Source organism: Chinchilla lanigera, unplaced genomic scaffold (genome assembly GCF_000276665.1).
Source record: "Chinchilla lanigera isolate Chin_1 unplaced genomic scaffold, ChiLan1.0 scaffold00126, whole genome shotgun sequence".
Lineage (NCBI taxonomy): Eukaryota > Metazoa > Chordata > Mammalia > Rodentia > Chinchillidae > Chinchilla > Chinchilla lanigera.
Window position 1 is genome coordinate 1,668,064 of NW_004955527.1, and position 15,449 is coordinate 1,683,512.

The 15,449-nt window shown below is 53.5% G+C and overlaps 1 protein-coding gene across 1 annotated transcript; it reads right to left on the reverse strand.

Moving 5' to 3' along the window:
- Positions 1-403: 403 nt before the first annotated feature.
- Positions 404-14,376, reverse strand: LOC106147199. Its single transcript, XM_013507375.1, has 6 exons — positions 14,369-14,376; positions 14,121-14,283; positions 5,306-5,545; positions 4,427-4,522; positions 1,955-2,076; positions 404-621 (listed from the first exon to the last, which is right to left on the reverse strand). Exons 1-6 carry the CDS (start codon positions 14,374-14,376, stop codon positions 435-437), a joined length of 816 nt encoding a protein of 271 aa, XP_013362829.1. The 3' UTR covers positions 404-434.
- Between the last annotated feature and the right edge of the window lie 1,073 nt (positions 14,377-15,449).

The following is a 15,449-nucleotide window of genomic DNA, read 5'->3' on the forward strand; positions in this document are numbered from 1 at the left end:
GGACATCAAAGCAGCCACAACAGCACAACTAAAAAGATCCTCATGAAAGAGGGCTTCCAGAACTGCTTCAGAAAGTGGCAAAAACAGGGGGCTGGGGATTTAGCTCAGCGGCAAAAGCACCTGCCTGGCAAGCGCAAGGTCGTGAGTTCGGTTCCCGGTACCGGAGAAAAACCAAAAAAAAAAAAAAAAAGAAAGTGGCAAAAACCATGGGATAAATGCCTTGAAATCAAGGAGGAGTATTTAGAGGGACGTTAATGACAATGTATCTTTTACTGTAATAAAATTTTTAAAATTTAAATATTCATTATATTTTGTCACACTTTGTAGTAAAGCAAGCCCTTCGCCTTTATGCAATCCAGCAATCTTACCCCTAGTGAAATGAAAAACCTACATTTACACCATACCCTGTACACAAATGTTTATAGCGATTTTATTCATGATAAGCAAAAGCTGAAAATGCCCCAGACATCGTTCAACAAGTGAATACACAAACACAATGGGAAGTCTGAAAACTTTGCATGCATACTGATCCACAGGACACTGGGGGGTCCCAAAGCAGTGTACACAGTGAAAATCGGGCTCCAAAGCAGATATCCTGTGTGACTCCGCTTCTGTGTCATCCTGGAAAAGGCAAAAATACAGGGCAGAAAACTCATCAGAATTTGCCAGCAGTCAAAGATGAGAAAAGGAGGTGACTGCAGAGAGGTTCAGGGACATTTCAGGAGATGAAATGGTCCAGACCTTGATTGTGGTAGTGGGTACATCATCCCCTGCTTTGGTTAAAAATCAGAGAATTTTATAGTAAAAAGGGTGATGTCATTGTGGCCATGATTTTTAAAAGCAAGGAAGTTTCAGCAGGGCTGAGCGTGTGACTGTCAACCTAGCAATCATTTACCTCTGGGTAATTTGGGCACACGCACACTTCCTTTGCTTTCTAGTGAGCTCAGTCACGCATTCTGAAAGATTCTTTCAGAGCCTTGTGCGGGGCACCAGGCTGGTGAGAGAAACACCATCTCGGACCTCGAAGGCCGCCAGGCAATGGGGGAAGTGAGACGGGGTGGGCAGGGAGGGCGCCCCCAGACCTCCGTGCAGAGCGGGTCCCCAGGCTCCACGGCTCCTGGACCTGCCCGAGATCACATAACTCTTTCGTCAGGGTAATGGGTGCAATTAACTGGCGTAAAACTGTGACACACAGCAGACAGCTGGCTGGGCTCGAGGCCAAGGAGGTGACCACCGTGACTCACCACTCTGCCGGGGAACAGCAAGGCAGGCCCAGAGGGGCCCCAGGAGGGACCGGCAGAGGGGCAGACCTCCCTGGTGTGCGCAACACCCAGGTCAGGACTTCGAGGACGGGCCTGACTCAGGCCTAGTCAGCATCCAGAGGGAAGCAGGGCCGCACGGCCTCCCCTGGAGAAACGAGTCCTGCAGCACGGATCCCACCGGCCACTCAGCACAGAGCATTCACCTGCTCCAGGCGTGGAACTGAACCCTTGGCAGCAGGACCAACCGCACGGATCCTCCCCCAGCCCGCCTGTCTCCTGGGGTGGCAGGAAGGGTTCAATTAGCTACCGTGTGTGAAGCACTCAGCACCCTGCCTGTCCTTCAATAAACGTGGGCCATTATTACCACCACCCCATTTAGCAGATGAGGTAACAGAGGCCCAGAACTATTAAGAGATTTGTCCACAGTCACACAGCTACCGGGTTGCAGAATTGGGTATGCTTGGCTGTAAGGCCACATGAGATGCCCCACCCGGAGCAAGGTCACACCTACACAGAAGTTTCCAGGCCTCAGGTGGGACTAAAAATCTTCCAAGGTGACAAAGTAGCTCCCATGTACCCCTTCCACCTAGCCCTGTTCTCATTGCTAACCACAGAGCGCCTTCTATGCCTTTGTTTCTAAGGTCTGAACACCTCCACCAGGAAGCCTTCCAGGACTCCCCCACCTGCCTCACCTTGAAGCATAAAAGACTGTTGTTTCACGTGCTGAGGGCCTGCTGGATGCCAGGCACCACTGAACTCTGGCAATGCGGCAGTAAAGGAGAAGACAAAGCCCTGTCCTCATGAAGCTCATGGTCTATGGAGAAGAGGAACAGTAAACAAGTTTTAAAATGGTAAAGTCACCACACACAAAGAGGTGCATACCTGTAATCTCAGCCAATCAGGAAGCTGAGGCCGGAGGATCACATGTTTGAGGCCAGCTCAGGCAACTGAGCAAATTAGGAAGACCCTGTCTCAAAAATTTTTAAAAAGCCAGACGTGGCAGCACACACCTGTAATCCCAGCACTTGGGAGGCTGAGGCAGGAGGATCGTTTAGAGTTAGAGGCCAGCCTGGGCTACAAAGTGAGTTCAAGATCAGCCTGAACTACACAGCGAGACCCTGTCTCAAAAAGACAAAAAAAAAAAATTTTTTTTAAAAAGGCTGTGGATGTGTGAGACCCTGGGTTCAGTCCCCAGTACCAAGGTTGGGGTGCGGGGTCACCTCAGTTGCGAACTGTACTGAGGTCTATGAAGGAGGAAATGAGGGAGTCTGAGAAAGTCTCACAGACACAGCAGCATAGAAGCTGAACCTCAAGATGGGAAGCCCAGACACTGGCAGGAGAAAAGTGCTCCAGGAGGGGCAGGGCCCCTGTGCAAAGGTCATGGGGTACAAGACCATTTCAGGGGCTCAGGGAACCGTACAGAAACCTCAGGGCCAGGAAGGTAGGGGAGGGGAGACGATGGACACCCCGGGCAGAGGCGGCCACGCAGAGCCTGGTCTGCCAGCCCAGCCCTCTGGCTTTGACTCCAAGCTAGGTGGGGTCAACATGAGGCTCTGGGCAGAGGGCACTGCGCAAGGGGCAGGTGCAGAGGAAGCAGGGCCAGTGGGAGCTGAGATCAATGGGGCAGTGACGGGCAGGAGGTGGGCAGGCTGAGCTCCTTCCTCTCTAACCCTGCTGGCCGCTGGTGCCACCGTCCCCCCTCCGGATTTATTTCTTAGCTCCAAACACCTCTTCCAGACAGCATCCCTGATTCTCCCACACCCTCCCTGCCCAGCAGACTCCGGAGCTGTGCACACCTTGAGCACAGAGCTGCCCTCACAACTCTGGGATCAAGAGCTACTGCTGAAGGCAGGCTCTGAGACCAGGAGCTTAGGGTGAGCTAACATCAGAGGGGACCTGTTTGTTCCCAGATCCTTCTTAACGCCCTCCCACTCCGGCAGAGACCTCAGCTTTTGGATCCAAAAGGCTTTGGAGTTGCTCTGCAAAGGACGGAGCCTCCTCGGTCCTGGCTATCTCCCAGGGAGGTTCCTGCCTGGAGCCTTCCGTCCCCAGCCCTGGGCCTGACAGCTCTAAACCTTGCTCATCTTTCTCCTCCACACTACCCCAACACGGATGACCTACTATGTGCCTGGTTCCTTGCTTTTCATTGACATCAAAGATGGCCAAGACATAGTTCTGTCTCTGGGGTTCATAGTCCCAGGAGGCAGAAGGGAAAACTGATGATGTGGGGTGTGGGGTCATGGGGATGGTGATGGTGGAATTGTTGATGGTGGAGATGGTGATGTTGGTGGGGATGGTGATGGGGTTGGAGGAGATGGGGTTGGAGATGGTGGGGATGGTGATGGTGGAGGTGGTGGGGTTGGCAGTGGTGGGGGTAGTAATGGTGGGGTTGGTGACGAAGATGGTGATTGATGGTGGAGTTGGTTATGGTGGGGTTAGTGGTAGAGATGGTAGTAGAGGTGGAGATGGAGATGGTGAGATGGTGATGGGGATGATGGCAAAGATAGATGGTGATGGCAGAGATGGTGATGGGTGGATGGGGATGGGGGATGGGATGGGGGATGGTAATGGGGGATGGGGATGGCAGAGATGGTGGAGAGGGTGATGGTGGAGATAGATGGTAATCGCGGAGATGGTGATGGAGGATGGGGATGGAGGGATGGGGATGGGGGATGGGATGGGGGATGGTAATGGGGGATGGGGATGGCAGAGATGGTGGAGAGGGTGATGGTGGAGATAGATGGTAATCGCGGAGATGGTGATGGAGGATGGGGATGGAGGGATGGGAATGGGGATGGGGGATGGGAATGGGGGATGGGGATGGAGGATAGGGGATGGGGGATGGGGATGGCGGGGATGGGGATGAAGGAGATGAGGGAGATGATGGGAGGGATGCCAATGGTGGTGATAAGAGGGAGGATGCGAGCTCCCCTTTCTCTGGCACTCACTCTGATCTGGGCAGGGATGGTCCTAAGCACTTGACATCTAATCCTCTTAACAGCCCTATGAGGTAAGAGTAATTATTTTAATAGTGGGGTACATTTACTACTTACTGCATACCAGATGTTCTTGTAAATGCCTTACAAGTGTTAACCCATTCAAGGCAGGTACTATTATTGTTTCTACTTTAAAGATAAGGAAACTGAGGCATGGAGTTTAATCACCTGCTCAAGGTCTTGCAGCCAATTATGCAGATACAGGCTCTGCGGGATGCAGATAGCAGGTTCTGTGCGGCATGGGTGAGGAAAGAGTCCCTCCTCCTGGACAGACAGGAAGACATCATGGAGGAGGTGACCGTAAGCCTGGTTGCAGGGAGCAGCAGAGGTTGGCCAGGTAGGCAGGAGGGAGAGGGCATGGCAGGCAGGAGCGGGTGTGGAGTGGACCCATGCTTACAGAGCTGGGCATGATTTGGCAGGGTTGGACAGGTGGGAGGAGCAGTGCCCAGGGCCCTGGGGGCCAGGCCAAGGGGCTTGGACCTTACCCTAAAGACAGTGGGGATCTGGAGCCCCTTGCCGGTCCCCTGAACTACCGACACCTGACCTCAGCTCTACCGGCTACTGAAGGCATAACCTTTCCTTAAACCAGGTCTTCTCAGCAGCCTTCCCTGGGCCCCCAAAGACTGTGGGCACTTCCCCTCTCACTCTTGTCACCCCCCAGGTACCCGCTGGCTCCCCTTAACTGTGCCCACATCAGTGTGTGGCTTCCGTCCCACGGCCACACCTCCTGTACGTCATTCCCCTGACCACAGGCCTCTGCTCCCCACCCACCGTCCACAGCCCGTCCCTCCCCTGGGCTCAGGGAGCCCTCCTCCAGAAAGCCCGCCTGATCACTCCAGCCCTGACGGGCGTCTGTCCCAGCTCTTCCACTGCAACCTGAGGAAACTGGGGCTCGGAGAACTAAAAGGCCTTCTCCATAGTCACTGGGTTGGATGTGACTCCAAGCTCCAGTACACAGCCGCTTTACCCGGGCCCCACTCCTCCTCAAGTGTCGCCCAGCAGGCACTGGGCAGAAGCTCAGAGACTGACACAGACTGGCCAGATCACCTCTGTGTGTTGTCCTGCTTCAGCTCTGCTCCTCAGTGGGGTCCTCCAGAAGGTTCTCTGGCTGCCCTCCTCATATTTACAATGGGAACCAGCCAACAACGATGCTGGGGTCTGCGTGGCCCCATAAATCCTTGGAGCCGGAGACTGAGACAGCAAAGGTTCTGAGCTCCAGGCCAGGGTGTAGCTCAGTGGTAGAGCACTTGCCTGGCATGTGCAAGGCCCTGAGTTCCATCGCCAGCACTGCAAAAGCAAAACAAATAACAGGTTCTGAGCTCCTCTGACAGATGCTGGCCCAGACTCATCCCCAAGGCCACGGCAGGAATCTGAATTGAGACCTAAAGAACCTGGCAGGGCAACCATCCAAGCTCATGCCGCTGCCCTGCCAAACTGCAGCCAGAGGAATCATCACAGCTGACGTAGACTTGACCTTGGCCTGTGCCAGACACCGGGCTGAGCGCCCCCAGCACTTTTACACCCACTCTGCACGGCACCGCTGCACACAGAAGGCAACAAAGCATTTATCCTGCCACCCAGGCACCCACTGAGTCCTCAGGTAGACGTTGAACACCTACTGTGTGTTGGGCCGGAAGCATAGAACTGGGAGACAAAAATGTTCGAGGTCCATGCAAGCCCAGCTCTTTAGAGCAAACTGCCTGGCAGGTGCCTGGCTTTTGGGGGGACATGGGGAGATACAAAGCCTCACTAATTACCAAGCCCGAGGAGGGGGGAAATAACATGTCCAAGCCAGAGCATGAGGAGCTGCCCGTCTCAGTAATCTGTGCTGTTGGGTTGCCCTGGGGACAGCCCAAAGAGAAAGATTGGATGTGTACCAGGAGTTGCTCTCACAAAGGACAGCTGAGTCCAGCTGAGTGTCCCCACTCCTGTACCCTGCTAACGGGGATCGTGGGAAGCTGCCATGCTACCCAACCCAGCCAGGGCCCAAGTCATGAAGTCAAAGCTGCTGCATGGTCCAGGACAGACCTGTGGCTTTGGCAGCAAGGACAACCTCGGACAGGGTTCTGGGGGGTCCCAGCTGAGAAGGAGCAGCCTGGGGCCACGCAGCAAGGGAGTGGGGGCACCCAGGCAGACAGTGGAACCAGCCTGGGGCGCAACCCTACTGGGTAGCCGCTGAGTCACTGGGTCCCCCACACTGGGGCCTGTGTGGCTTCCTCATGAGGTTCTATCACCTCCTCATGACCAGCCACTCAGCCGCCTGGCGGTTACTCACAGGCTCTTACAGAGGCCGGAGCTCACGGGGGCGGGCGAGATCGGGGAGCCTGGCCTCAGCCTCCTCCTCCTTCCTCCTCCTGCTTCTCCTCCACCCGCTCACCGGTCCTTCTTTCCTGTGGCCTCTGTCACCTCCCTTGTTGGAGGGCGTTCTTCCGACTCTCCCTCCACACCAGGACGTGCCAGGCTCTGCCCTCAGACCAGCAGACACTGAGCTGAGAGACTCCAGCCAACTAGGAGCTTCTGCAGGGGACACTGGCCAGCCTGGAAAGCTTAACCCTGTCTATCTGGGGTCACACAGAGCCTGAGAAGGAGGCCTCTGAGGGCAGCTGCTTCAGGGCCTCCTCTGGCCAAAGACGAGAGGTGAGAGCCAACCTTAGCGTGGGTGGCCCACATCACAGCCTCCCAGCCTGGCACCCCAGGCAATTTACTTAACCCCTGGAGCCTCTGTTGCCTCATGTTCAGAGCACAGACAGCGGCAGCCGCCTGCCTCCTGGGGTTGGCGAGGAATAAGTGACGTAATGTTTGTCAGGTGTTTAACACGGGCTGGCTGGTGGTGAGTGGCCCGCAAATGGCCACTATTATCATCGTTATAAAAGGAATCACAGGAGACGGCCACACCTCAGAGGTGCCTGGCGCGGTGCAGTTTCCAGAGTACTTCTATCTGTGCTGTGTGGGAGGCGTCAAGGGGCCCATGAGGTGACAGAGATGGAAGTTCTTGCCGGAGTCTTCGAAGATCCTTTCCTGCCATTGCTGCCCTGATAACCGTCAGCCAGGAGGTGATCGTCTGCTGCCCCTAAGCAGTGACAAGCTGAGTGCCTGGAGTAGAACATCATTCAACCTCATGGAGCCTCAGTTTCCTTGTCTGTAAAATGGGGATGAGAGCACCTCTCTCCAACTGCTTGGGAAGAGCGGATGATGGTACTGCGTAAGAACAGAGCCAGGGCTGTCTATGAACGTGCCGCTGATGTTACTTCCTGAGCGCCTGCTCTGTGTGGGTGTTTTACTGAAAATGTCACATTTAATCTGCACAATGACATTGTCACAGATAGAGGGAGCTGGTGTTTTACGCTGGGCTCCCTAGGAAGCAGCTCTGAGGAGGGTTCGCACAGGGAGTAATCGGTAGGAGCTCGGTATCAATAACCCAGGAGGCAAAGGTGAAGGTACTGGCCCGACGAAGGAGAAAACCCCCCCCCGCACTGTGGCACACTCCAGGAAGCCACATTGCACTGTCACGGGTCCCAACAGAGGACTCCACCAAGCCCAAGGAAGCTCCTGGGCTGCCCTGTCCCTCAGAGGTGTCCCGCACGGAGCACATGTAACCACCCTGCTGAGGACTCCATTTCCCAGCATCCCTTGCGGCTGGTGTGAGCATGTGGTCAGCCTGCGTCCAAGTCATGTGAGCAGAAGTGATGAGCGCCACCTTTCCATTTGTCCTCAGCACAAACTAATGAAGAGGCCTGCCCTCCTTTTCTCCTTCTCCTTTCTCACTAGCTAGAAGGCAGATGGGCAGCAACCACATTGAGTCATGAGGTAGAAGCCAAGCGTAGGAGAAAGGAACATGAGACACAAGGACCTTGGGTCCCCAACATGTCAGTCACCCCCATTAGCCATCCTGGATGGCTGAATCCTGTCCCTATCCTCTCCTGTCCTGTTGGTCACTGCTTTTCAGACCTTTGTGAGAGCAGCCAAACCCTATGCAAATGAGGGCGGCCCCATCTGCGTCTCTTTCTGGGGTATGTGCTCAGTCGTGTGTCACTGAGTGACGGGGAGAGGGTCTGAAAAACTGTTAGCCGGCTTCGTCATTGTGTGAGCAGCATAGAGCGTGCTTAACACAAGGCTAAGCCAGCTCTGACATCACTAGGCAGCGGTGTCCTTGGCAACAGCAGTGACAGGGCGGCCTGGCACTGACTGCAACATTGTTAATGCCACACATGGCTAGATCTGAATATACATCAGGTGTGGACTTCCCACTACATAGACTCAACTTTCCTTTTCTGCAGTCAGATGTAGTTATATTTCAAGCTTCTTATTCCCTGGTGGTGGGAACCTAAACTACGCAGTAAGCAACCCCCATTTTCTCAGTCCACTAGGATTTGTTTGTCTTTGAGCCAATCAAGGTAATCAATTTAGGGGTTTTCCTTCCTGTCCCTGGCCATTCCCCCTTTCCCAGTAGCATCTAGTTCCGGTTAATAACTTAAATGTGGCAGCACAATCTGGCTGAGTGGAGGGCTAGCTGGCAAGTGCATAGACTCAGGGGCCCTACATGGAGGCATGTGTCGTGTGGTGTGTCACCCATCCTTTGAGGATTCCGGATACTGCCTGGCTCCCCGTGGAGTTTATCTGTTTATCCTGAGCCCACAGCTCTGCTGCGTACCTCCTCTGGGAGTTTCTGTTGCTTACCATCTCATCCGGGCTGGCATCCACCAGTTGACACTCTGTCTTCTTTATTTACTATGTGTCTGACAACTAATAGAATCTTACATCTGAGAAGCTTTGATAGCCTTGAATATTCTTCCCATTTCACAGATAAGGAAACTAAGACCACGGGCAATTTGTTTAGTAAATGGGGGACTGGGACTTGAAGAGAGACAATCTACACCTTAGCTGCTCTGCCTTACTGGGTGTCCTGCCCTTTCCAGTTTTATCCTCATGGTCTTTTTTGATGCTCATGGACATTGCTCTGGAACAACCTAACACCAGTGTAAGAGGACAGGGCTCAAGTTGCCATGAAACTGGGGAAAGACACATACAGACCCAAGATTGCAGACTGCCATCCCTGGGTACTTACTGACAGAAGCACTGGGCCTCCCAATTTTCAGTTAGAGAGAGGGATGTATTTATGGGTTAAGATAAAGGAGACTTCACCCTAGCTGGAACATAACCTGGTTTATCTTAAGCTAATGTCAAAGAGGCAGGCACATTCCTGGAACCGGAGTCCAGTTAGCTGTAAAGCTCCACATACCGCCCTCATACTTTTGTTTATTTATAGTTTGCTGGAAAACTGTGCAGGAAAAACCAGCCAAGGTTACTGTGGGACAATCATGGCAGTTACAGCTCAAGATGGCTGCAGTCATGTCAAGCTGAATCCACACAGAAAGACAAGGAATGAGACACAGAGAACGAGGCACTGTTTTACAATGAAGGAAACCGAGGCCTGGCAGACAAATTATTTGGCTTTAGTGACCTTGCTACAGAATGACAGAACAAGGTCTAGACCCAGGCCTCCACTGAGGAAGGCCCTGCCCCTGCCCAGCAATATTTCCAACACTGGCAGACACCCGCCCCCAACACACACACCCATACACACCCATGTATGCGCATGCACACACACTCAAGACAGCACAGCAGGACTGGCCTGACCTCCTCCTCCCCACCATGGTGTCATCCAACAAAAGCACTGCCTGGAACCTGCACTCTGCCTCCCTCTCTTGGCAGCATGCAGGGCTGCCGGTGGGGAAAGTAGAACCAAAAGCTCCAATTAGTCCTCCAGTCCAGTCACAGCGGTAACATGGGAAGAGCTTATCAGCTTCCAGAACTGGGGAGGGTATCATTCCCAAGCGCAGTAGAGAGAAGTCTGGCCCCTTAGCCAGAAGGTAGCTACTGTGTAGGTTGGAGAGGCTGTGGGATGCAGCTGAAACAGCAGAGAGATTCTGGGTTCAAGCCCCCACTATGCAGCCTTGGGACTGTCGCTATTCATCTGTGACAGCTGGGGAGGCCCCTCTGGTATGAGCAACTTTAATAACATTAGCAATCCCTTCTTCTACTTGGAGTCCTACAGTCCCTTTCAGATCATGAGCTGGGGATATAGCTCAGCGGTAGAGCACTTGCTTGCCTAGCATGTGCAAGGCCCTGTCCTCCACCCCTAGCGCTGCAAAAACAAACAAAAAAACAGGGATCATATCTCTCTTCCCCATCTTCATCCCCAGTCTGGGGCCTGGTACACAGTTGGCACTCAGTAAATGGTTGTTGAATGATTGAGTGGCCACTCCCTTCTATTTATATAAACCTTTTATGTATAATTTCATGCTGCTAGGATTGGTATATTTTTTTGATAGATGAGAAGCCAAACCACAGAGAGGCTGGGACAAAGTACAAGCTGTGATATTAAATTCTGTGTGTTAATTTTCCTCACTTATCCTAGTTGAGCTTTCTTTTCTCTTTTCCGTAATTTCTTTGTCATCTGAATGAACACACACACACACACACAGTCATGTCCATAGGTGTGTGAGTCAGCTTTCTATTACCATAACAAAATACCTGAGATAATGAACTTGTAAAGGAAAAGGTTTATTTTGGCTCACAGTTTTAGCAGGTTCAGTCCAAGGTTGGGTAGACCCATTTCTCAGTGGCTCAGGCCACTGATGGGCAGGGTGTCAGCTGGCAAAGGCAGGGAGGACATGGCAGAGCAAACTACGCACCTCATGGCCAGTGAGCAAGGGAAGAAGGAGCCAGGGGCTCAGAGTCCCCTCTAAGGCCACACCCCAGGGCTTTAAGGATAACCTGCTAGGCCCCGCCTCCCAACAGAACTATCCCAAGGACTGAGCCTTTAACACATGGACATCTGGAGACATTCAAGATCCAAGATGCACTTGGTACAGACAGGTCCATTGCTCAGATGGAACAAAACTGAGTGTCCTCGTCGGGGGGCCATGATGATGGCAGGAAAAGCCAAAACACAGACTCTCCTGCATCTGCGCCCTCTTCCTAAGAGGGCCCTAAAGTTGCCAACCTGGAACCATTCAGCTCCGAGACAAGAGCCAGACAGGAACAAAACAATCAAATCAGCATGGCCCATCCTTCCGGCCAATTACTGACTGGGAAATGGACCGATGACCAGGCAGGAGGCAGGCTAATCTGGACCAACAAGACACCATTCTGGAACTTTTTTGAGCCTCCAAGGAGGTAAACCTTGGCTCCTTCCCTGTATCTGAATCCAGAAACATAGAATCCCAGAATCTTCTTGCAGCCACCTTGGAGACCCTGGAGGAGAGTTTGCCTGAGAATGGAGCTAGTACCAAGGCTATACAGCTGAGCACAGATGCGCCGCTGGGTCAGGCTCTCCCTGAAGATCAGACAACCTCCGGCCTTTCAGTACCACAAGCCAACAAATTCCCTTTATGAGCTGAGCTGGGTTTTCAACAACGTGCAGCTGCTGAAAGGGAGTCCAATGTAAAGTTTCAATCACATCCCCCTGGTAAACACAGTGACTTTTCCGTAACTACTGACCTCAAAGTCACACCCCCAAATGAAAATACTAGAGGAAGCGCAAGACACTGCTAGGTAAGTGAAGGCCGAGTTTAAGCACCTCCAGGGGAGGATAACAGCTTGGGGGGCAAGGCCATCCTCCACCAAGAGGGAGCTACCTGTCTCTCTCTGACAAGCTCCTGCCTTCCGGCCAGCCCTGGGACTCAGACCGACTTTCCAGGGCAGCAGTCACCCTTGGCTGGCCTCACTCTTCCACCTTATCTTTGGCATTTCTTTCCTCTGATTCTTGTCTATCAACCACCTACTGAGACCTTTTAGTTTGTAAAATGAATTATTAATTTGAAAGGCTCTTGGGACCTTCAAGGAAGCCCTTACTTAGTCAATAGAAGATCGAGGCAGAATGGCAAAGGAGCATTCTGGGGTCCCTGGGATTTAGGGCTTGGGTTTAAGTGCTGGCTGGCTCTGCTGCTTCTGGGCAGATTTTGGGCAGATTGCTTAACCTCCCTGTCCTAGGCTGAATAATGGCCCATTAAAGATGTCCGTCATAATCCCCAGAAACTGTGAACACAGCCAAAGGAATTTTGCAGATGAGATTAAGGGTAAGGACCTTGAGAGATGATCCCGGATTATCCAGCAGGCCCGATCTAATCAGTGAATTCTCAAAAGCAAAGACCCTTTCCCGGGAGGGGTCAGAAGAAGACAGGGCTACGGGAGAGAGTCAGAGATAGGTGACAATGTTGACAGGCTGGAGGAAGCCGCTACTCACCACGGCGTGTGGAAGCTCTAGGAACTGGGAAAGGCTGGGAAATAGATTCACCTGCAAAGCTCCTGAAGGAAAGGGACCCTGCCGACACTTTGACTTTAGCCCAGGGAGCCCCAAGTTAGAGACTCAGCCTCCAGAACCATAAGATATTAAATGTGTATTGTTAAGTCACCAGATTGGTGATCATTTGTTAGAGCAGCCATAGGAAACTCACACCCTGGGCCTCATCTTGTTTCGGAAAGAGGTGACAAGATACCAGTCCTCGAGATCGAGAGTTTGTGAGCTCAGCCCTGGAATCACCAAGTCCAAGTTCAAATCCAGGCTTGCAGCAGGGCCTGGCTCCTCTCCTGCCAGGTGCCACAGGGACTCAGCCCCCTGCCTGTTCCCAAGGCAGCCAGAGGGAGGCCTTGGACTAGCATCACCTCCATCATTCTTTTGGACCCTTTATCTTGAACCAGAACAAATAGTAAGGATTAAAACAGAGTCTTGGGAAGGACAGGAAGAAATAAGGACAGCAACAGACCCTGGCCAGATGCCAGGGGCAGCCCAAGTGCCAAGGGAGAAAAACAAGAGCTCCAAAATGTACCACTGTGTGCTCCTGGCTGTGAGATTCCCAGAAAGGCAGTTAATCTCTCTGGGCCTCAGCTACCCTACCTGGAAAATGGGGAGAAGAATTTCAGCACTAAGTAGGTGTTAGACGGCACCCACTCACAAGCACCCTCTTCTTTTCCTCCCTCCACTCTTCTCCCCCCTTCCCTTCCTCCTTCCCTAGCTTTCTGGTGGTTAAAACTTTCTTCAGGAAGCAAAAGAGGCCCTCGGACCCCGACCCCATCCAGACCCAGGTTAGACTCTTCTCCCGGTCCTTTCACTGCCCTCTGTCTAATAAAGAGCAGTCAGTGTCACATAGCGGGTTCAAAGGATAAAGCTAAGTCCGGGGCAGGCTGGGCTGGACCAGCTGTGGGAACCTGAACCCATGACCTCATCTCCCCAGCCTCCATTTCCTCATCCCAAAAGTGGGGATAATGAGAGCCTCCCTCCCCAGAGCTGTTTATTGAACACTACATGAATAATCACGTAAAGCACTTAGCGAGGATTAGAAACACGCTAAGCACTTAAGGTTATCATTAAATTCCCTTCAGGCCCCACCCACAGAGGAGGCAACAAGGGTGGGTCGTCCCACCCAGGGCACAAAGGCAAGCAATGACCTACTATGTGTGAGGCCGAGCAAACCTTGGCGGGAGAGGAGGCTCAGTCCTTTCCCTTCTGAGGACTCTGCCCTCGAGGGAGCGAGCCACCCGGAAGAGGAAGGGGAAGCACAGTCACAACGCAGAGGGACGGCGCGGGCGGAGCTGCTCTCGGGAAAACAGGGGAGGCAGCAGCCAGGAAGCGGGCAGGCAGGAAGGCAGGGCGGGAGCCCCCTCAGGCTCGGCTGTGCGCCGGGTTCTGCTCAGTTTTTTATATTTTTAAATCGATTCCCTGTGGGGGCTGGGGATTTAGCTCAGCGGCAAAAAGCGCCTGCGTGGTAAGCGCAAGGTCGTGAGTTCGGTTCCCGGTACCGGAGAAAAACCAAAAAAAAAAATAAATAAAAAAATAAATAAATCGATTCCCTGTGATCACCCTCATTTCATGGAGGGGGAACCCGCAGTCCAGCTTGGCGGGTCCGCTGGGGGCTCCAGCCGCAGCATTTCTAACCGGCTCCGCGGGGAGGGCCACACTGGCTCCTCCTTGATAGCCACTTACTAACTGCTCGCTAATGGTAGGGTTGGGTTTCACCACGGTCCTGCACGGAAACTGGGAACTTAGCTCGATCCGCAGAGGTTATGCCGCATGCAAACGGCACAGTGGGATTTGAACCCAGGACCTACGATCGCATCTTTATCCTGGACTGCTGCACAACGTGAAGGATACCTGGCACCACGTGGCACCAACAGGGGCTCCCTTGAGACCTCAGAGAAGCTTTGAGCAGCGCAGATGCCACGAGGACCCAGGCCGCGCGCGGGCCGTCCCCCAGCAGGTGCGGAGGCGGCGGGGCTGCAGGGCGGGGGCGTGTCTGAATCTCGGACCCGGCCCTGCGCGCCGCCAGCCAATAGGCTCTGGCGTTTCTTCCGCGACTGGTGGCGGGGTGGGAGCAGGCCTGTGATTGGCGGAAGCGTCGGTCCTTGGCGCCTGGCGCGGGGCAGTGGCTGGGGCAGAAACGCCGGCTTGAGTCACTGCTGCCCTCGCCGCCTGCGCTAATCCCCGCTAAGCCTGAGCTAAACCCTCGCCGCCCGCTCACTCCCCGCGGTCCCGGGTCACGGCGCGGCCAGTTGCACTGCTGTCCGCCTGCTCACGCCACGCGGCTGCCCCAACCCACGCGGGGAGATCCAGGCTGATATTCCCACGTCACAGAGGGGAAACTGAGGCACCGCGGGAAAGAACTTGCGCAGGCCAAGCAGAGCTGGACTTTTGTTCAGCCCTGAGGACCTGCCCACTGTCCTCGCCCTCTGGTGTCGACCTAAGGAGGGCTTTGCAGCCCAGACCCCTTGGGCCTGGCACATATGGGTGCTGAGGGGCCAGTGACGCTGGCTTCGGGGCAGCACAGATCCCCCCTTGAACCAGTGGGAAAGACAACATTGTGACCCGGAGACTTCCGAGAAGTGAGAGGCAGGATCCTCTGGAGGCATAAGACAAACCAGTGAGATGTGTCACACAAAGCCCTGCTAGGGATGCACCCCTACTGTCTTTATGTCCTTGAAACCTTTTTTTATTTTTCTCTTGCTTTCCCTTTGAGAAATAAAACTTTTCCAAGTCACACACTGGGCTGGTGTTTTGCTTGCATATTTCATTTAATCCTGTGACACAGAGGTTACATTATCTTTGTTTTATAAGAAAACAGCATAGAGGGCCGGGGATGTAGCTCAGCGGCACAAGTGCCTGCTTGGCAAGCGCAAGGTCCTGAGTTGGATT